The sequence below is a fragment of the Bombus huntii genome, chromosome 2 (genome assembly GCF_024542735.1).
Source record: "Bombus huntii isolate Logan2020A chromosome 2, iyBomHunt1.1, whole genome shotgun sequence".
In the NCBI taxonomy this organism is placed as follows: Eukaryota; Metazoa; Arthropoda; class Insecta; order Hymenoptera; family Apidae; genus Bombus; species Bombus huntii.
Window position 1 is genome coordinate 17,006,254 of NC_066239.1, and position 18,912 is coordinate 17,025,165.

At 33.4% G+C, this 18,912-nt stretch overlaps 1 protein-coding gene across 2 annotated transcripts in view; it reads left to right on the forward strand.

The window, feature by feature from the left end:
• LOC126877300 (catalase) overlaps positions 1-17,769 on the forward strand; it is a 25,422-nt gene extending 7,653 nt beyond the window's left edge. Inside the window, exons 3-10 of one of the 2 annotated variants that reach the window (XM_050640116.1) lie at positions 8,151-8,322; positions 9,288-9,429; positions 10,454-10,604; positions 12,293-12,472; positions 13,792-13,983; positions 14,341-14,577; positions 14,790-15,152; positions 16,799-17,769. In XM_050640116.1, the coding sequence (XP_050496073.1) occupies positions 8,151-8,322; positions 9,288-9,429; positions 10,454-10,604; positions 12,293-12,472; positions 13,792-13,983; positions 14,341-14,577; positions 14,790-15,152; positions 16,799-16,810 (1,449 nt within the window). In that variant the 3' untranslated portion in view covers positions 16,811-17,769. Of the gene's footprint in view, positions 1-8,150; positions 8,323-9,287; positions 9,430-10,453; positions 10,605-12,292; positions 12,473-13,791; positions 13,984-14,340; positions 14,578-14,789; positions 15,971-16,798 lie in introns of those variants that run through there. The other variant, XM_050640113.1, reaches the window with a different exon arrangement.
• The last annotated feature ends 1,143 nt before the right edge of the window (positions 17,770-18,912 follow it).

An 18,912-nucleotide genomic window follows, 5' to 3' on the forward strand; every position in this document is an offset into this window, starting at 1 on the left:
GTAGGGAAATCTGATTTCACGTGAATGACATCATCTTGCATGTGAAATACTGTATCCTCAATGTAGATATATGACAACGTAAAATTCTGTGTGACGTAATACATTTGATAGTACGCTCATACTCTACTTATATAGTTTAAATCAGAAGGCTGAATAGATTTTTATGACAGTCGATACACGTACGACGACGACGTAATTTTCTGATAATAATACGAAAAGGTTATTCAATTAGAAGTTATTCAATTAGGAGAGTTTATCGAAATAATTGATTAAAAAGTATCGAAGATCTTTAATTTTTGATAGTTTCGATGGTATCTAGGAAACGTTATTCGTATAAAGTTTAATTTAAAAATAATGCAAAATTTTTGTACGCATTACAAATTTAAGTTGTACTTCTTAATCTATATTATAACGGTCGTCACGTGTTTAGTAAATGGCTAGACTTATAAACTTCCCCCCCCCCCCACTCGATTTTAAATTCGTGTTATATAAATCACATTTCTATAAGTGTATATCATAATATATATATAGCGAAATAAGGAGTTTCAGTACTATGTCAACATAGTAATTTTTAACGTAAAAGATAACTCAAATTAATCTGCTAATGATAACTTACTAGATTGCAATATTCAATCAACTGTCTTTCAACTGAACGTAAATATTCTTTTATCTACTGATACATTTCCTCAGAATAAAATTTATTTTCGGAAATCTTTCTAAAAAAAGGAAAGGAATTGACAATCTCGCGTTTGATTTTTTTTCGGCACCAGATACAAAACAAAAGATTCAAAAATAAAAGACGCGAATCTCAAGTGTGATACTAGTAATTCAAAATTTTAGATACGATTTATATTGTTTCTTGAATTTTTGTATTTCTTTGTTAGAAACCGCGATAAATATTAAAAGCAGGAGGGCTGAATGCCGTCTATTTACCATTCTAATATATAATGCTGTAAAAAAGTAACAATAACAGGCAATAATATGAACAATAATAATAATTTCTCTTCGAAACGCTCGATGTGCTCGCTCTGTTCGAACAGTTCGCGTGCTATCTTTCACTATCAAAATGAAACTAAGTTAGAATAACAAGGTTCAATAGATTACCTGTTTCACCATGAACGTCGCGATAATAAATTCACACGCGTCTTGCAACGAATGACTAATCGTTACAGATTTCTTTTATTGTATCTTAGAAAATTGATAAACAAGATTTGCTTGATGATAACGCGCGTGGAATCATCCTGAGTTATGAATCGGAAGAATATCTATATAATCGAAATAAATGCATAATATACTTTTCGATATCTCTCGTTATGAGAAATTTTATGAGTTTATCTACAACCTGTAGTATTTGAACGACGATAACGTAATTTTATCGATTATCTATTTCAATTGTGATTCTTAAGATCTATCTTACGCAATAATCATTCTGCAACTCATAAGTAAAGTTTTTTAAACATGTATTGGATTTTTTAATATTACGTGATTAGTCAATAATAAATAATAAAGGAATTAAATGATTAGTTACTAGGATAATAATATTAAATTAAAAATGTTAAATAATATTAGGCTACCAGTCATGCTATTTACAGTAATATTAAGTACGATATCGTTAGATATAGTGGCAGCGATATTTATCAGTATTATGGTACTTTTATTTATATAAAAGAGAAATAATTTTGTGAGTATGTATCGTACTTGTAATGTATATCTATATTGCTCCATATTGCGTATGCAAATATGTAGGTATATATATGTATACGATTGATGGTGGACGAAATGCAGAAAATAGGACGATGACAATTAAAGTAAGAGTTATTACTGATAATTGCTTGTGAAAGATAAGAACGTTTCTATAGGTATATATTTGAATAGTGGCACATATTAATTGCCAAGCGATAAGCTGTCAGGCAATTCATCAAGCTCATGAAAAAAAGAACCATTACAAATGTAAAAAATTCAAGAAATATTCAAATAGTTCGAGCAAATTCTACGGAATTCTAAAAGAATTGCCAATTAATTAGCTGCATATGTAAACCACGCTAATATTTGACACATTTTTTAATTAAAATCTAAGAACAAATTTTAAATAAAAGTATGAACTCTATTTTACCATAATTAAAAACTTAAATTTACGTTGAAAATGTTATTGATATATGGCGACCAAAGTCCGATAATTTTTTCATTCAAGCGAATTGTATTGAGGTAGAATGGTGTCGTTCTTTTTGGGTAACGACAAGAATTCATGTTAACGTGTTTCGATCTTTATTTTCCTTTTAATCAGATTTACATTTTACTGCAAAATACCAGTACAGATCGATATTTCGTAGCTGTGTTTATCAGATGGGCACACGAGCACATGTCGCGTGTTATTGTTCTAGAAAACTGGAATTGTTATATAAAAAAAGTTCATGTCGCAATTCGTCACGAAATCGATTCGAATATTCCGATTAGAAAATGTACGAGAAAATTAGAATTCTATTTTTTTTCTTTTTTTTTATTAGCATAATTAACAGAGCTATCTATTGATCCAGATCATAAGAAAATATCGATTTACAATTTTTTTTTAATTATAATTTACAATTTATGATACACTTCTCCGAAAGATGTGAAAAAATTATGCATAAATAATCACAATAAAACTATGCTACAAGCATGAAAATATTAACATGGTCACGTCAATAACTAAGGCAATAATATAAGCAAATAGCAATTTTTAATTCTTTTAACCGCGTTCCTCCATTTCAAAAAGACTGAAAAAAATACACGTTAATATCCATAACGAGACAGTAACATTGTAAAAACATCGATACTCGACACTATTTCAATATAAAATTAGCGTTTGAAAAATTCTGAAAAATTTCACAGACATGTTCGCCACGAGGAAAAATATCTCTGACTTGTTTTCATAATGTTTCATTAAGTAGAACGAAAGAAACGAAACTTAAACCGCAAATTTCGTTTCGTCCTGTAACTACAGAACAGAAAGGGTATTCTTCGAGATGTGTATTGGATGATACGTATCTCGGATCAACTTGTTTTGGGGGCACTTTTGCTATATCCTTTACTTGCTGATTGAAAATTTTAAATGAGCCAAAAAACCTGATTTTTAGAGATAAGTAAATAGATTGTTGAGGTTATTAGATGTATAAACAGAGAAACGCGTGGATAAATTGTAAGGTAGAAAATATATTTTAATACAGAAGCGTAAGTGCAAGTAGGAATATAATTTCAGCTGGTCCAGATCCGCACACTAGCAGTGTTATCCTATAACTGAAAACCCTGAAGACAACGTCGCCTGTCTATTGTTTATGGTCTGCCTTCGTCCCAGTCTTTTGTCTATACGCTGTCGATGGTTTCAGTGCTCGAGAAAATTAAAAAGATCAGGTGTAGAGTTCTTTTTTAGAAGTGGTGACCACTTCAACATAGATAAACTAATCGAACTTAATAGGAAATACGTTGCGCGATCTAGAAAAATAATTGTTTACGCGTAACTAAAAAATTTTCAGAATTAATTAATTATACTGGTATTTCCAATAAAAATAAGAATTTCTTTCATACTACGACAACATCGTCATATTATTTCCATATTGTTATAAAAATAGCGATTTCTTTCAATAAAATAATATTTCATTTACACTACGACAGTATCGTGATATTAGTGTCATATCACTATAAAAATATCGATTTATGCAATAAAAAAGATAGTTGGTTTGGAAAATTTTACGATCCTATCATAATAGCTATGCCTGTATCGCTATAATAACATTTCAATGAGATTTTATTTCTTCTAATGTCAAACAGAGGGAAAAATAATGTTTGAAAAGGAGAAAATACGATAAGAAGACTATTGAAAGACTTGTTGCTTTATCATAATTTAATGGTAGTATAAATTAAGCAGCCACTAAAGGATATTTGCGATGTCCTTCTCTTCCTTCAAAGGACTTGCGCCACTCGTAAAACTACGCTGATTCATGGTACATCGTAAAATTAATTTAGGAACAATGCCAGTCGCGAAACAAGTTGCAACATAAATTCCCACGCGATTTGTGAGACGGAGTAATCCAGGAGCTGTGCGATTCGTTTCGGGGAAAAGAGGGGAACGCTGTCGATTACATCGTCATAAATTTGAACATGACATTTTATATTGACATGGAGCAATCGTAATCTGAAAACTCCTTCTCTGTAGTATGATAAGTCGAATATCTACATTCTGTGTTGCGTAACAGTTTGGAATGGAACGATAACGAAATTGTTGGAATCCCTTTGAAATCGACGATCAACCTATTCTACATTGTTAGGAATTAAGAAATAGAAAGTAGGTAACGCTACACACACACGCACACAAACACACAAAAGTAAGTAAAACGTTGTCATTAACTACTTGGGCAGGAATTTAGTCGATGGTACGTGAGCTATGGGTGTCTGTTTAATTTCTAAAAGCAGCATTGTTTAAGTATCAGTAGATATTTATTTTAGACAAATCATTATAATAGAAAAAGGTATTCATTCGGAGTTGATATTAAAGTAACAAATCAAATAAAAAAGGATTAATAACGTTCGTTAATATTATTATTTTTATTTTAGAAACAAGCATTTTGCTTGCCTTCCAGTAGTATACTTCACTTGTACATTCTCATTCTTTTTCGTGAAATTATCTTAAAACGATGTAGGTGCAATCAAAGTTTAATGACAACTGGCAATGATAAAACACGTAAAACCATTGTCAAAATAAGCGGTTCGGACTAAGTGTGCGATCCAATCAAGTGAGAGATGTATTATTGTTTTTAATTTTTTTGAGCAAATATTAAACGTACAAGTTGCGTTTTAATATAACAAGCACAATAATGTCCAAGAATTATTTTCTTTCCGATATTACATATTTGTAGTGGAAGATTCGAAGATCGAGCCTATTTTCTATACGTAATTAACAGCTGGACGAATCCTTATCAAGTTGATACTGTTGTTTCGTTGAAATCAACTACTCTGGTGATATTGCTTCAGTGAGAACAAAACACCTTTTGAAGTTTTTGCTTGAAAGAATGTATTATATCATGGAAAGTACCGATATAATTCAAACATTAAGATTAAAAGTTCAAATCTCAAGCTAATGCATATGGAAATAATATTCTAACTCTGTGTTATACTGTAAATTCCTTTTCTTTTCTATTATTGAATATTCCTAATACGATCATTTAAAACCGAATTTTACTATCTTATTCCATCTACATTACATTTACAGTTTGATTCTCGCGAATTGCATTCTTTGCACAAAATTATTGAATATTCCGGAGACGATCATTTAAAACCAAATTTTACTATCTTACTCCATTTACATTACATTTACAGTTTGATTCTCGCGAATTTCATTCTTTGCACAAAATTATTGAATATTCCTAATACGATCATTTAAAACCGAATTTTACTATCTTATTCCATTTACATTACATCTACAGTATAATTCTCGCGAATTGCATTCTTTGCACAAATTATTCTGAAGACGATGCCTGACCTTTGACCAAGTTACACTCGTCATATCGCATAAAAGGTCCCTTGCGCAAATTCTCTATTTACCATACGATATTTTTCCACTTCCTATGTGGATCATCCAGTATCAGCTACTAATATGCAACACTGTTTCCAAGGATAAAGCATAGCTTATTTTTCTTCTTGCTTTACATTTCATGACTTTTCAAAAGGAAAAGTTGATTCGTTTAAATTGGAAAATTGATCTTACGAAATAATGTTTCATTTCTAAGAATAAGAAAATTAGCTACGCGTCTTCCATTCTGCAGAAAATAAAGAAAAATTGTCTTAGTTGAACTGTTACTTATTGTCGACGAAAGTTAACACATCAGTTCGGAGAATAGTTTAGAGAATATAAGAATTCCTTTTTCTGAAAGAAGAAAAAAAGTTATTTACGATGAAATATATCTTATTCTGAAAAAATTAATTTTTTTGTTCTGGAAAAGAGAAAGAGGAAAGAAAAAATAACGTCGTGAGTCAATTAGTACAAATTACTACTTAATTTGAATGTCCTATTTCATAAAATATATTCAATTCCATTATCATTTCAAAAATAAAGAACGTCGGTTTCGTTTCAGCAACTATGTATTTGCAATAATTATACGTTCCAAGGTAGATAACATATTAGATAAACATATTTCATGTTCGTTGTTTCTCCATTATTTCGTTTTCGCCGGGAGAATTATCGGTTATCGCTTCGTTCAAAATAACATGTTATTTTCTTTTCCGTTGCAATTGTATTTTCTTCGTTAAAGATCGTACTTATTATGTGTCGATTAGGCAAACGAATAACGCACGATAGTTGCATGTTTTTTTTTTTTTTAATTTTTATTTCGATGCACTCGGACGATTCCATGCAAGATAATTGAATCGCTAGTCGCGATCCTCCAATGGAATTAGAAATTACCATCGAAATATTCCGTAGAATCGGACATGAACGACGATAATTATTATAACGAGACTTCGAAGTGAGTCATGGCCGTGGTTCGTGTACGATAAAAAATGATACGATTCTGCAACTTTGAAAAATGGCACATAGTTACATATATCGATCACTCGTAGGTAACAGATGGGTTTGGTAACGATTTTTAGTTTCAAGTTACCGCTATATTTTCTCGGTAGATTTGCAAATGAATTGCCGATTGATATCGAGATTTATTACTTTTGATAAGAAGTAATGCACGAATAATATTATTTTTTGCTAATCGCCAGATATCAGACGATAGTCGTCAACTTTTTAATTTTCTATGTATCTCAGGTAGAAATCTTGATCCTTCTGATCTTCTTTTTTAAAGGCCACTCTTTTCCAGGTACTATGTCGTAACATATAATCTTATTAGTAGACATTTGTATTAGTGACATAATTAAAAGATGCGTCCTAAACAGAGGTTCTTTCATCCACTGAACGTTACAATAAACGCTTTACTTTGCATGTTTTATATACTTTTCAATATTACGTATATTCTTGCTTCTTTAATATTTTTCAGAAAAATTCACAATTCCATTGCTAAAATTTTGTAAAATTCTAACTCGAAAATTCTTCTTACTTTCGGTTTCTTTCATTCCCAATTTTATTTAAACGTCGAATATCTTCGTTATTCAAGGACTATTTTATTGCCAATAAAAGCACCAAGAGGACTTGAATAACGTAGAGCGTAGCGTAGAACAGAGTAAATGTTGGCTTCGAAATCAGTTTGGAAAATAAAGTCTAAGTCTAAGTCTAAGTCAAGACTGCAAGTCAAAGATTCCCTTAAAAATCTCAGCTTGTGTCTCAATTTATTTCTTGATGACTCATTTCTCATTTCGTACTTTGAGAGGCTTCGTTTTTACAATACTTGTGTCTACTCTTCTCTGTGCGTGATATACGCATATCGCACATATAAGGAATCCCAGCTTGTATTTTTCATTACAAAAGGGCAGTGAAATTTAACTTGCGTAGAATTACCACACACGGAAACGCTTTGGCATACAGCGCAACGTACAAAATGAAACTGTTCTCGCGATACGCGATGAGTTTCACCGGTTGCATACCTACACGGCGTTTCGAGTTAATTCCGTAACAACGGATTAGTCAATGTTGACTTTGATTATGGAATAGTACTTGCGTTGCACAAAACGCAATCTCTCGTGTAACACAGCAATCCCATCACAATAATTCGCATCGACACGTCAGATTTACTTAATTGACCGCGAAAGAACGACTCATCGCGGCACATAAAATACATTTGACGTAATAGTCATTTCAACTATGTTGATTTAAGTTATTACCAAGCTGTTGAATCTTAATAGGAAGTTTCTCGAAATAAAACAGTCACTTTTAGAGATAAGATCGATTAAACAATATTATAGACGAATGATAAAGAAATAATATATTAATTTGGATGCAAACGAAATTAGGCGATTCGTCTTAATAATTTAAATTAAAAATCATTGTAACGTCTGGGTAGTAAAATAAATACAAAATATTTAATTCAAAAGTATAGAAACAAACAACACATAGCAAAAATATAAGTTTCGAGTTGAGCGTATCGAAAGACACAGAATTTTAGTTTTAAACACGAGCATGAAACTTTCTGCAAAAATCTATAGCTCTTTCTTTATCAACGGTTTATTGTTTTCTTCAGGGCCAGCATGTATTGCTAACCGGAAGTGGAAACCCGATCGCTAAGAAGACAGCCAGCTTGACGGTTGGTCCAAATGGCCCTATTCTGCTTCAAGATTTCGTCTTTATAGACGAAATGTCTCATTTCACGAGAGAAAGGATTCCGGAGCGTGTGGTGCACGCGAAAGGAGCTGGTACGTTGACTCGTCACGTTTTCAACATATCGCAGGACATCTACCGAAGAATATAACGAAATATACGTTGTTCTATGTATACATTTTATGGCTGTATGATAGCCTTATAGCTTTCGAGCTATAAAACACAGCAGCTAGTCTTGCGATCTACTATAGCAGAGGTATTGGAAGAATTTTTCAAATTATAAAGCGTGAAAAATCTGTAGAATGCAATGTTAAAGTTTGTACTTGATTTTTTAAGGTCTTAAGCTTACGTGCGTAATTCTAAAAACTTGTTCTTAATCCTTTCGCGTTGTAAATGTAATCTTTGAGGCGGCCAGGAGGCCAATATTAATATCAATTATGTTTAGCGTACTTAAAAGACACTATATACTACAGAATCAACGACTTACGTATCAGGAATAAACGAGACAAGACGTGTTTAAATTACAAGGACACTTTGCTTGTTAATGTAAGAAAGTAAATTAATGTAGGAAAGTGTTTTATAATTATAATGTATATTATTTGTTGCGTCATAGCAATATTTTTACACGTCGTTGATGAAATTTCAGGAAAGACAGTTCGATTACTTTCATCGACATATAAACGAACATAACGATCTTCCACATCGTGGTGTCTGAATTAGCACGTAACATTCCGACGAACCATCTCATCCGTTTAACGATCATCATCTTCTGTCTCACCGTCGTATTTCTCTGCCTTCGTTCCTATCTTCCAACGGAACCAAGCAATTCACGAGAGTTGCAGTTCCAGATAGCAGCCTCGTATCATAAAATCCGAACAACGAGAAAACAAGCGAAAGAAGATGAAAAAATAAGAAGGCCGCGCGAGAACTGAAAAGTCGTAGAAGAAGTTACATATGCACAGAGGAAATATCCATAAAACGTTCGGAACGTCGGAGTAACGCGGATAACCGACCGTACTACTGAATCGTTATCTCTTTTTTGCTTTCTGTTTGGTCGCAGGTGCATTCGGTTATTTCGAAGTTACCCACGACATTACCAACTACTGTAAGGCGAAGGTTTTCTCCTCCATTGGAAAACGTACTCCCGTCGCTGTGAGATTTTCCAGCGTGGGCGGCGAGTCTGGCTCCTCTGATACTGTCAGGTAATTGCCAACGTGTACATTTCCGCTCGAACGTGCTCGGGTGAAATGCCCGTCATTCCTCGTCTCGTATTTCATACGTGTAGAAATTTTGTTATTTTCATTAGCCCATTAAAAGGGAGGAGGAATTTCCGTACGTCGTTCTCTGGCCGGGGACTGAACTTCAGAAAATTCTTGCCGAACGAAAGAACACGAAGATAAGGAAGCGAAGATTTATTTGGATCGTTAACGATGAGATCAGAGACTCGTAGATCAGAAGCTTATAAATACTTCCTATTGTTTCCCTACGAATCGCTTGCTGATTCACGCGCGTTTGCCAGAGATTTATAAAATAACGTTCATTGTAATATTTGACGGGCGAAACGTGTTTCTACTTGGAATTCGTCTGTTCAGTTACGTTTGTAAAAAATGTAAAATTGCGTGAACATCCGTGCTCGAATAGTTAAAAATAACCACGGAACGTACATAATGGATCGATGCTTGTACTATTCACGGACAGTTACTTGCAAATTACCTGAAAAAGTAGTTTACAAAAGCGTGAATGGTCCCAAGACAATGGAGACTAATGGCCGCGAAAGGGAAACTCAGACTTGGCGCAATTCATGACAATTATGGGTTGCAAAAATGCCGGAAACGGAGCTCGAAACAACCGTTGTTTCTTGCGTACAAATCAGCCGGCTTAGTCACACGGAAACGCGCGAAAAAGCGAACGCGCGCGTCGTCCTCGCGATTAATCGGGCGACTACCCAATCGTGGAAAATTTCCTTTTTTTTTTCTCGAAGCTGTAGCTACGACAATTTTCGATGAATCACGCGCGATTTCACGCCTTTTGTCACTCTTTCTCAGGTGCGTTTTAACTTGAACGTTCAGTCGATTGTCCTTTCGATCCTAATCGCGATTGAAATACGAGAGGAAGATATTTCTTCCCTGTGAAACTTCCTTTTATGCCGTTAATAGCAATGCTTTAGTCCTGTGAGTTCGTTTTTTCTTGATCATCGATCGATTCTTTGTTCTCTTTTGTTCGCAGAGATCCACGTGGTTTTGCGATCAAATTCTACACCGAGGATGGTATCTGGGATTTGGTGGGCAACAACACACCGATCTTCTTCATCAAGGACCCGATATTCTTCCCCAGCTTTATCCACACGCAAAAAAGAAATCCTGTCACTCACTTGAAGGTTTGTTATCCGATCGGTTTAGCGAGTTGTATTTTACGAAGTTGAGATTTCTTCAAGACTTGTAACTTGCTCTAGGTCGTCTTCTTTTCTATCCTTTTTTAGAGGATGGACAACGTTAGAGTCGGATCTAAATATTCATACGTTAGAGTTTTATTTTTCTATTCCGTCTCGGATAGTTGGACATGCAGATTTTGGTCAGTCAGAGTTAGTCTTTCTGTCGCCTGTTACTTTAAGTTCGTGCAAGAAACGTTACGAGTTATATGGAGTTTATAACCGAGGATTATACTATTTTAATTTTCTATTCAAGCTAAATCATGTTCAAAATTATTCTGTATAGTAAGAGTTCGGTAATCGTGGTAGCTTTGTTGGCAGAGTTTATTGCCTACGAAAGGGTGAAACTGATTTTGCAGCTTTGCTATGCTTTGTTTCTCGCATATGAATTCGTTTCAGGTCCGAATCTGAAACTTTAGCGATTGATTAAGCGTTAACACAGCGATATGAAATATAAATGTTTAAAAGCGTTTCAAACGTTACGTTCTCGCATTTCTTTTAACACTAGAACTACCGATAGTTAACACGAACCTATTTCTACCAAAACCAGTCAAAATGATTGATCTTTAAAAAATACGTAATAATAGAATATTTTTATATTTACTGATTTATTACTTTCTTACAGAAGCAATTCCATGTTATGTAGTACATTTTTGGTATTATTAATCCATCTGGTAATCCCTAAACGAGGGTTGACACGTTTATAAAATTGTAGAACCATTCATTTTGACTGCTGTGGTAGTTCCAGTGTTAAGCCATTCTAACGAAGATACGACAAATAGTACAGCGAGGTAATTAGATTATGCGGTAGAAATAATAAAACATCTGCGAGGGATCAAAACTTTAAGATCAGCTTGTGAAGTTTATTTTGCAATTACCAAGATTGTCAGAGTAATAGCTACATGCCAGGGTTCCCTGGTATCCGATCCGTAAACGATAAGTTAATTAACGTTACATAGTATTAGAAATTTTCAGATACCTCTGGAGACTCGATTCAGGTCAGACAGTGATTAGTCTAAATCGGCCGGAACTGGAAACTTTCTCGCAGCGTAGGATTTCCTAAATACTCGTGACTTTCCGGAGTCGAGTTTCGGATACTTGTGAAATCCTACGTAGAAGCTCTTGCGATCCCCGATCGATCCTGTTCCTCGTGGAAAAGCGAGCGTAGCAATGTAACGTTGAATCAAAGCTTCTTGATCATCGCTGCCAACTCGAACTGTACACTGTGTTTTGTTTATTTAGAAGAGAACTTAGTGTATAGCCTTAGCAAATAATTTTGTACGTTGGAGAAGAAAACTGCATACAGTTGCACCGACCGATGCCATCTAACGATGTTTGCGATTTATCATTCACTGATACGCTATAGATCTCGAATATGTGGTAGGAATTGCTAGCAGTAATTTTATTTATTAAGAGACATAGTTTATCGTTCTCGGGTTCCTATCGTTTTTATAATCGCGTTCGTTTTCGTTTCTCTCGCCGAAAAGCACGTGATTGCACATTTATATGGTTATTATATAGTTGTTAGCGTAGATGTGACTACATGTATGCCTTGCTATTCTGCGTACAGTATATCCGCGTTCACTAATTAGCGCGCGCCAGACTAAACGGCGTGTTAATTGAATTGTCTTGCATAGGACGCCGACATGTTCTGGGACTTCATCTCTCTGAGACCCGAGTCAACGCACCAGATCATGTTCCTGTTTTCGGATCGAGGTATTCCCGACGGTCATCGTCACATGAATGGTTACGGCTCCCATACGTTCAAGCTAGTGAACGCCGACAACGACATAGTCTACTGTAAATTCCACTACAAGGTGTGACTTTTATTATACTTTACAGGATAAGCGTCGTCGTTTTGAAGAAACCGAGGTATATGACTTGTACGATACTAGGAAATAGCGAGAGATTATGTTTGTGAAAATGTAGAACGAAAATTGAACATCGATGAGAAGACAGTGGCTTCTTAAGCTTTTACGCGATATTTTGAAACCTTAAAATACGTAGAATCGATATAGTACGCAAAAATACATATAAAATGTTTCAGATAAAATATTAATTACAATTTTTAGCAGGTGAAATAAATTTGTATTTAGATTTTATTTTTGTGTATACAACAGAATCTACGGTCTATCGACGATAGTTTATAAAAATATATATATGTAACGTGATTAGAAGCTTTATTGCATAAAGAATGTAAAACCTTGAAAACGAAAAGAGATGAGTTTAGTTCTGTTTTGTTTTGTAGAAATTAATGATACAACGGTTCGACGCGTTTGTTCGCTGTAACTATCACCGTGGTGAGGCGACTTTCTACATTTTTTATTACGCGAACAGATAGTATCAGATTGTATTTTGCATTGTATTTTTTCCAAGAAGAAAAAGAAGTCATCTACTTTTGTTGATTGATTTGAAGTATGGAAGCGCAGTTGAGCGATATAAAAGCACTTTAAAGATTCTTCTAAGGAACGAAATTTTAAACAATTAAAGTTAAACAATTACGCATAAGATACCGTGTATCCGCGTTGAAAATACTTGTATAAGAAAATTAGCCAGTCAAAATATTTTGTTTCACAAGATTTGTATATATCAGTTCCAAAATTACGAGGTTTAATATTTGGTATTCAGTTAGTTTATAGAAACGAAAGTTAAAGCAAAAAAAATCGTCATGAATAAAAAAATATGTTTCATAAATAGCAGCGAATGTCGATTGCAGATACAAAACGGCATAAAACACGAGAAAGAGTATAAATAATGATATACGTGAACCGAATCGAATGAATGGAATGTTTGAAAATGTGCATTTATTTTGAGAAAAAGCCGATAGCTTATGAAATAAATTTCGAAATAAAAGAATACGAAGCTGTCGATAATATTGAACTTTAATATTATATATTACAACGTTAAATATTACGTTCAATTTCGTCCATCTGCCGAGTTTTAAAGATTATTTATCATATTAAAAGTTTATATGCTTTTTAAATACATATACAATATTTTATTATATTTTTATTTAATTTGACATAAGCTAGCTACGAATAAGGAAAGAGAAAAGATTTTGTCATAAATGAAAAATATTTCGTATGCACATACTAATTTATCTCTATTTTTTTAATAATATTTGAAATTATTTCAGACCGACCAAGGAATTAAAAATATCCCAGTCGATAAGGCGGCTGAATTAAGCAGCTCTGATCCCGATTACTCGATCAAAGATCTTTACAATGCGATCGCTACACATAATTATCCGACGTGGACGTTCTCTATTCAAGTGATGAAGCCGTGTCAAGCAAAGAAGTTCAGATGGAACCCCTTCGATTTGACCAAAGTAATAACAATGTAACTCGATACGTTAGATCTTGATAAAGTAATTTTATCGCGTCATTTTATAAAATACAGGCGTTAGTTCAAACAACAGAATTCAAATTTTATACACAGGATTTAAACGATTACGTTTGTAAAAAGAAAACTAGATGAATACGTAGTCTATAAATGATAATAAATTTTCCCATTCAATTTCACTTATTGAAATATACGTTGAAGATGAGATGTTAAGATAAGTTACAAGGAATAGCCATTGATTTTAATCGTGGAGAAATTAAAGATTCGTGTCGCGGTCGAAATTTTTAAGAAAATTTGCGGTGGTAGCAAGATTTAAAGAAGCGCTTTGTTCCTAACTGAACAGGTATGGCCGCATGACGAGTTCCCGCTCATACCTGTTGGTAAGCTGGTGCTAGACCGAAATCCTGAAAATTACTTTGCTGACGTGGAGCAAATAGCCTTTGATCCGGCTCACATGGTACCTGGTATTGAAGCAAGTCCTGACAAAATGCTACAGGGTCGACTATTCTCTTACGGTGATACTCACAGGCATCGTCTTGGACCGAATCATCTTCAGTTACCTGTGAACTGCCCGTACAAGGTAACTGCTATTATATGCATATATAATATACTTGCATATATTAGCCAGCAAAGAAGATATTCCATCTGCATAATATGGCGATATGCGTATATTATAACGATAGTAATCAACAAATAGATCAATTTCTCATTTTTTTAAAATATTTTTCTCAATAACTGTATCGTCACTCATAATAAAAGGAAAAATAAATGAACAATCGTTTTATTTTTTAGGCGATTTCCGCGATGAATTACCAACGCGATGGCCCGATGACCTTCTATAATCAAAATGGTGCGCCGAACTATTTTCCCAACAGTTTCAGTGGCCCACAAGAATGTCCAGCTGCTCGTCCCACAAGCTACCACGTGAGTGGCGACGTGGACCGTTACGATATAGAAGATGAAGATAATTTCGGACAGGCGACCATATTTTGGAGACGAGTTCTCAACGATGACGAGAAGACCAGGCTGGTGAACAACCTGGTTAATAGCCTTCGTAATGCGTCAACGTTTATCGTCGAGAGGGCCGTGAAGAACTTTACGGAAGTGGACACTGAATTGGGCAAAAGACTTACCGATGGCCTTCGTAATGTTGGCGTGAGGATCAACCTTTTTGGCAAAACAGCTAGCTTATGAACAAAATAATTCTTCCTTTTGTACTATAATCGCTGTGCTGAACTACATACGTATACTATCTAATAATTCACATTTTTCATGGATAGAGCACGTCGTTACTTTGGTTAACATCCTTCTTAAAAACCTTTTAACATTTATCGTATTTACTCATGTTTTTTCTTCTTTTCTCCTTTTATTATTGTACTTCTATATATTACTGGCTTCGCTTTCCTTTTCGTTACTGTATCTTTTACTCTATCGGCTTCGCTTTCCTTTTTGTTACTGTGTACTTTATGAATCTAGAATACGTTTCATTATCTTTCCATTGAGAAAAGAGACTCAATCAAGCGTAATGCAAAGTGATTTATACGATGCATTATCTGTACGATGTCTTTGTATCGAACAATTTGTACTGTTATATCATCAATATACGACATAAAAGTTTGTACGAAGTAATGAAAGATGTTTTGTAATTTAATATAAAAGTAAAATAAAGAGTACAGGGGAACAAGGGAACTAAATGATAAACATATTACAATATCATTTTAGAAAAGTGATTTTAGTCTTTCGCTTGAAGCTTTTCTCTTACGATATGTCAATATTAATAGTAAATTATTCAATCTGAATTATTCGACAACACAATGAAACTAGGTACTAAAATTGATTGGAAATCTCTTTACAACAATATTTCTCTTTTTTTTTTACAACAGTAAAAAGTTGAAAGACAGATTTAAATTAATTAGTATTTTCTTCAGATATGTGGTTGGTAATTTTAATACAATATAATTAGTACGCAATCACGATGTCTATTTATTTAATATTCAGTTCACTCGATGTACTGTTTATTCAGCAACGAAACATAAACTGCTGCATTGGACAATAAAACGAGGTCTGAATATCTCTCAAGAAGATTAGGTGAGAATTATTCGCTGTTAAATGAACAAAGAACGTCAAATTAATTGTCCGCGAAAATTGTTTGCAAGTATCCTATTCATTTTACGATTTCGGTAATTATTTTCGCCAAAGGAGAACGCTTCAAATTTAACGTCTCAATCTTCTCCATTGTGTCTCGACATTTGCAAATAACAATCAGTCTGAAGCATAACAGACAGCAATGAACAGGTATAGCCCACGATAATACTTTTTAATTCCATATTTATAATTTAATTTTAGTTCAACCCGTTACCAATGTTTTCTTATTTCATATTAAATCGATTCTATGTAACATAAAAAATATTACACACCTTACGTTAGACCTGAGTTACTTTATCCTATGATTCGTCAATAATTACGATTAAAGCTTGCCACACCCTTAACACGCCTTACTCAAGCGATAGTAATTACCGGACCACGAATATTTATGCAAATTTACACGGCACATTTTTATGAAAATTTGCTTGCTTCTATAGAAATTTGTTTTGTCTATACTTCTATCAGAGTACTTTAAGCTTCTACCAAATTTATATTCAATATAAACTTTGTATCATGCTTTGTTCATTTTTGCCAATTACGTACATTCTATGTGTTTCTTCATCTTCAAATTTTCTATAAATTCATAAAATGCCCATAACTTAGTTATAAAAAAATAGTCGTCTATCCAGAACTAATCGATATCGTTCAATTTGTAGATGCAACTTTAACGTTTCGTCTCTCACAGTCGGCCGATAAGGAACTACGAGTAAGGAAAAATCAGCGAAGGTTTTCCTTGAGCAAGATAATCTCAACGAAGATATTAATAAATAGAAAAATGTTGGTTTGCGAAATTCTGGTTTATCAACGAGGAAAAATTCACAGTTCCAAGTCTACGGTGAATCCCGGTGATATTTACACGTTGCTTGAACAAAGATGATGTACATTTTATCCTACGTATGAGCGAAGCTCGGCAAACGAGATGACATGTTCGACAGGTGTAGAACATCTGCTTTATGGCGCAATGAATGAGCACATTACACCGTTATGTAAAGAAACAAAGTGAAGTATTTTGTTTCTGATCGATTGTTTAAAATTTCATCAACCACCAGAAAGTATGATATTAGCAACTCGGTTGAAAAAAAGAAATTGAAATATCGTTGGCTTTTACAAGTTTTTGACAGCATTGATTCGTCTTATAAAATTTTGCGGTTACCGACGATTGATTAACAATTGTTAAATTGTTTTTGATAGAAGTGGAACTAATATTAAAAGTATGATGTAGCGGTAGAAAATTTGTAATGGTGTAGGGATAGGTGTTTTTCACGGTAGTTTATCTTACAGTATTGCTATAGCTTATAGAGTTACAGTATTATAACGTTTGATTCGATTATACGTATTTTTGTATTTTCTCTATCACACGTTTACCTTATTTTTTATTACACAATGTGATACACGTTCTGTATCACATAACGTAAAAAAAAGAAAAAAAAAAACGAAAAGCAGAGTATTACACTTTCTAAGTTATGTCGCGTGATTCAGGTGCTTATCTTTGAGTGCACAGGGAAGATTTATTTTTCGAGAAAATATGATACGAATGAATTATTAGATTTAACGTAAATTAACTATGTATACGGAAAGTCCGTAATTTAAATTTGTGCTAAATAAAGTTTCTTAATCGAATGCAATATTTTATGCGTTTTTAATTTTCCTTCATAAACAATATCGTAGTGTCTAATAAGAGAATGTACGTCTACATGAAGAAAGACTACTTCTATTTGAAATGGCTACGTAAATACCAAGTATATATACCTTGAAGGGAAGCAAGTATTAAAAGCTTTTAACTTTATAAAAAAAATGTAGCAGTATATTTACATTCTGGAAATATTCAGGTTTGGCAAGCACTCTGTCTCTGAAAAATATGTATGCGATGAAAATATCTAGGAATAACTAAAAGAAAATTTTAATTATATCTTTCCTTAGATCTTATATCGAAAATAAATCATATTTTTGTATCGTAACGTTACCCTAAACGAAAAATTTTCCCTCCCCTTAAATTATATTAGTCGTTGATTAAAATTGTAATTTTTAAATAATCGATGTTGTCAATATGGGCATGCGGATATTTTATTAATTTCCACTTAGAAAGCGATATGTTGTTATTTATCATCAGAATGGTTGCAAAATTTTCATCCAATCGCATTGTCATTTGTTGAACAGAAAAGATTTATAAATTTATTAGACGCATACGATGAACCTAATAAAATACTTAAATTGTTTCAAGATATCTCTTCCTTCGTTATAAGAGACAGAAAGCGAATTTTATAAAAATTTCGTAATTATAAAATATGATACAATTTGTACAATAGTTTACAGTTGTGGTTGCAAAATTATAGTCGCAGTTCGCAGTAGGAGAAGATAAATCTTTGAAGGTTTTATTTTATTTATATATTTTGTCCCATTAAAGTAAAGTTATATTATTTACAAAATGGAATTTACGCTCAGATTATGAAATACGAGAGGAAAAAATCGTAACTTTGAAACATCAGTCATAAAGACAGTAACACTGATTGAAAGGAATGGTATGCGTGTGGGAAAACCCAATGTTTAAGATAACGGAAATTCTTTAACGTTTATCTGTTAGCATTGAGTATCAGAGTATTACTAGTGTTAAGCGCTAAAGATTCTCGCTTTAGGAATCCCCAATTTGCATACATGTGTTCCTATATCTAAATTTGGAAATACCAAAAATCGATGCAATGAATTATATGAAAACACGAGATAAAACTTACTTATCGAACAATGTAGAAAATTTCCAGTAGCAAAGAGCAAC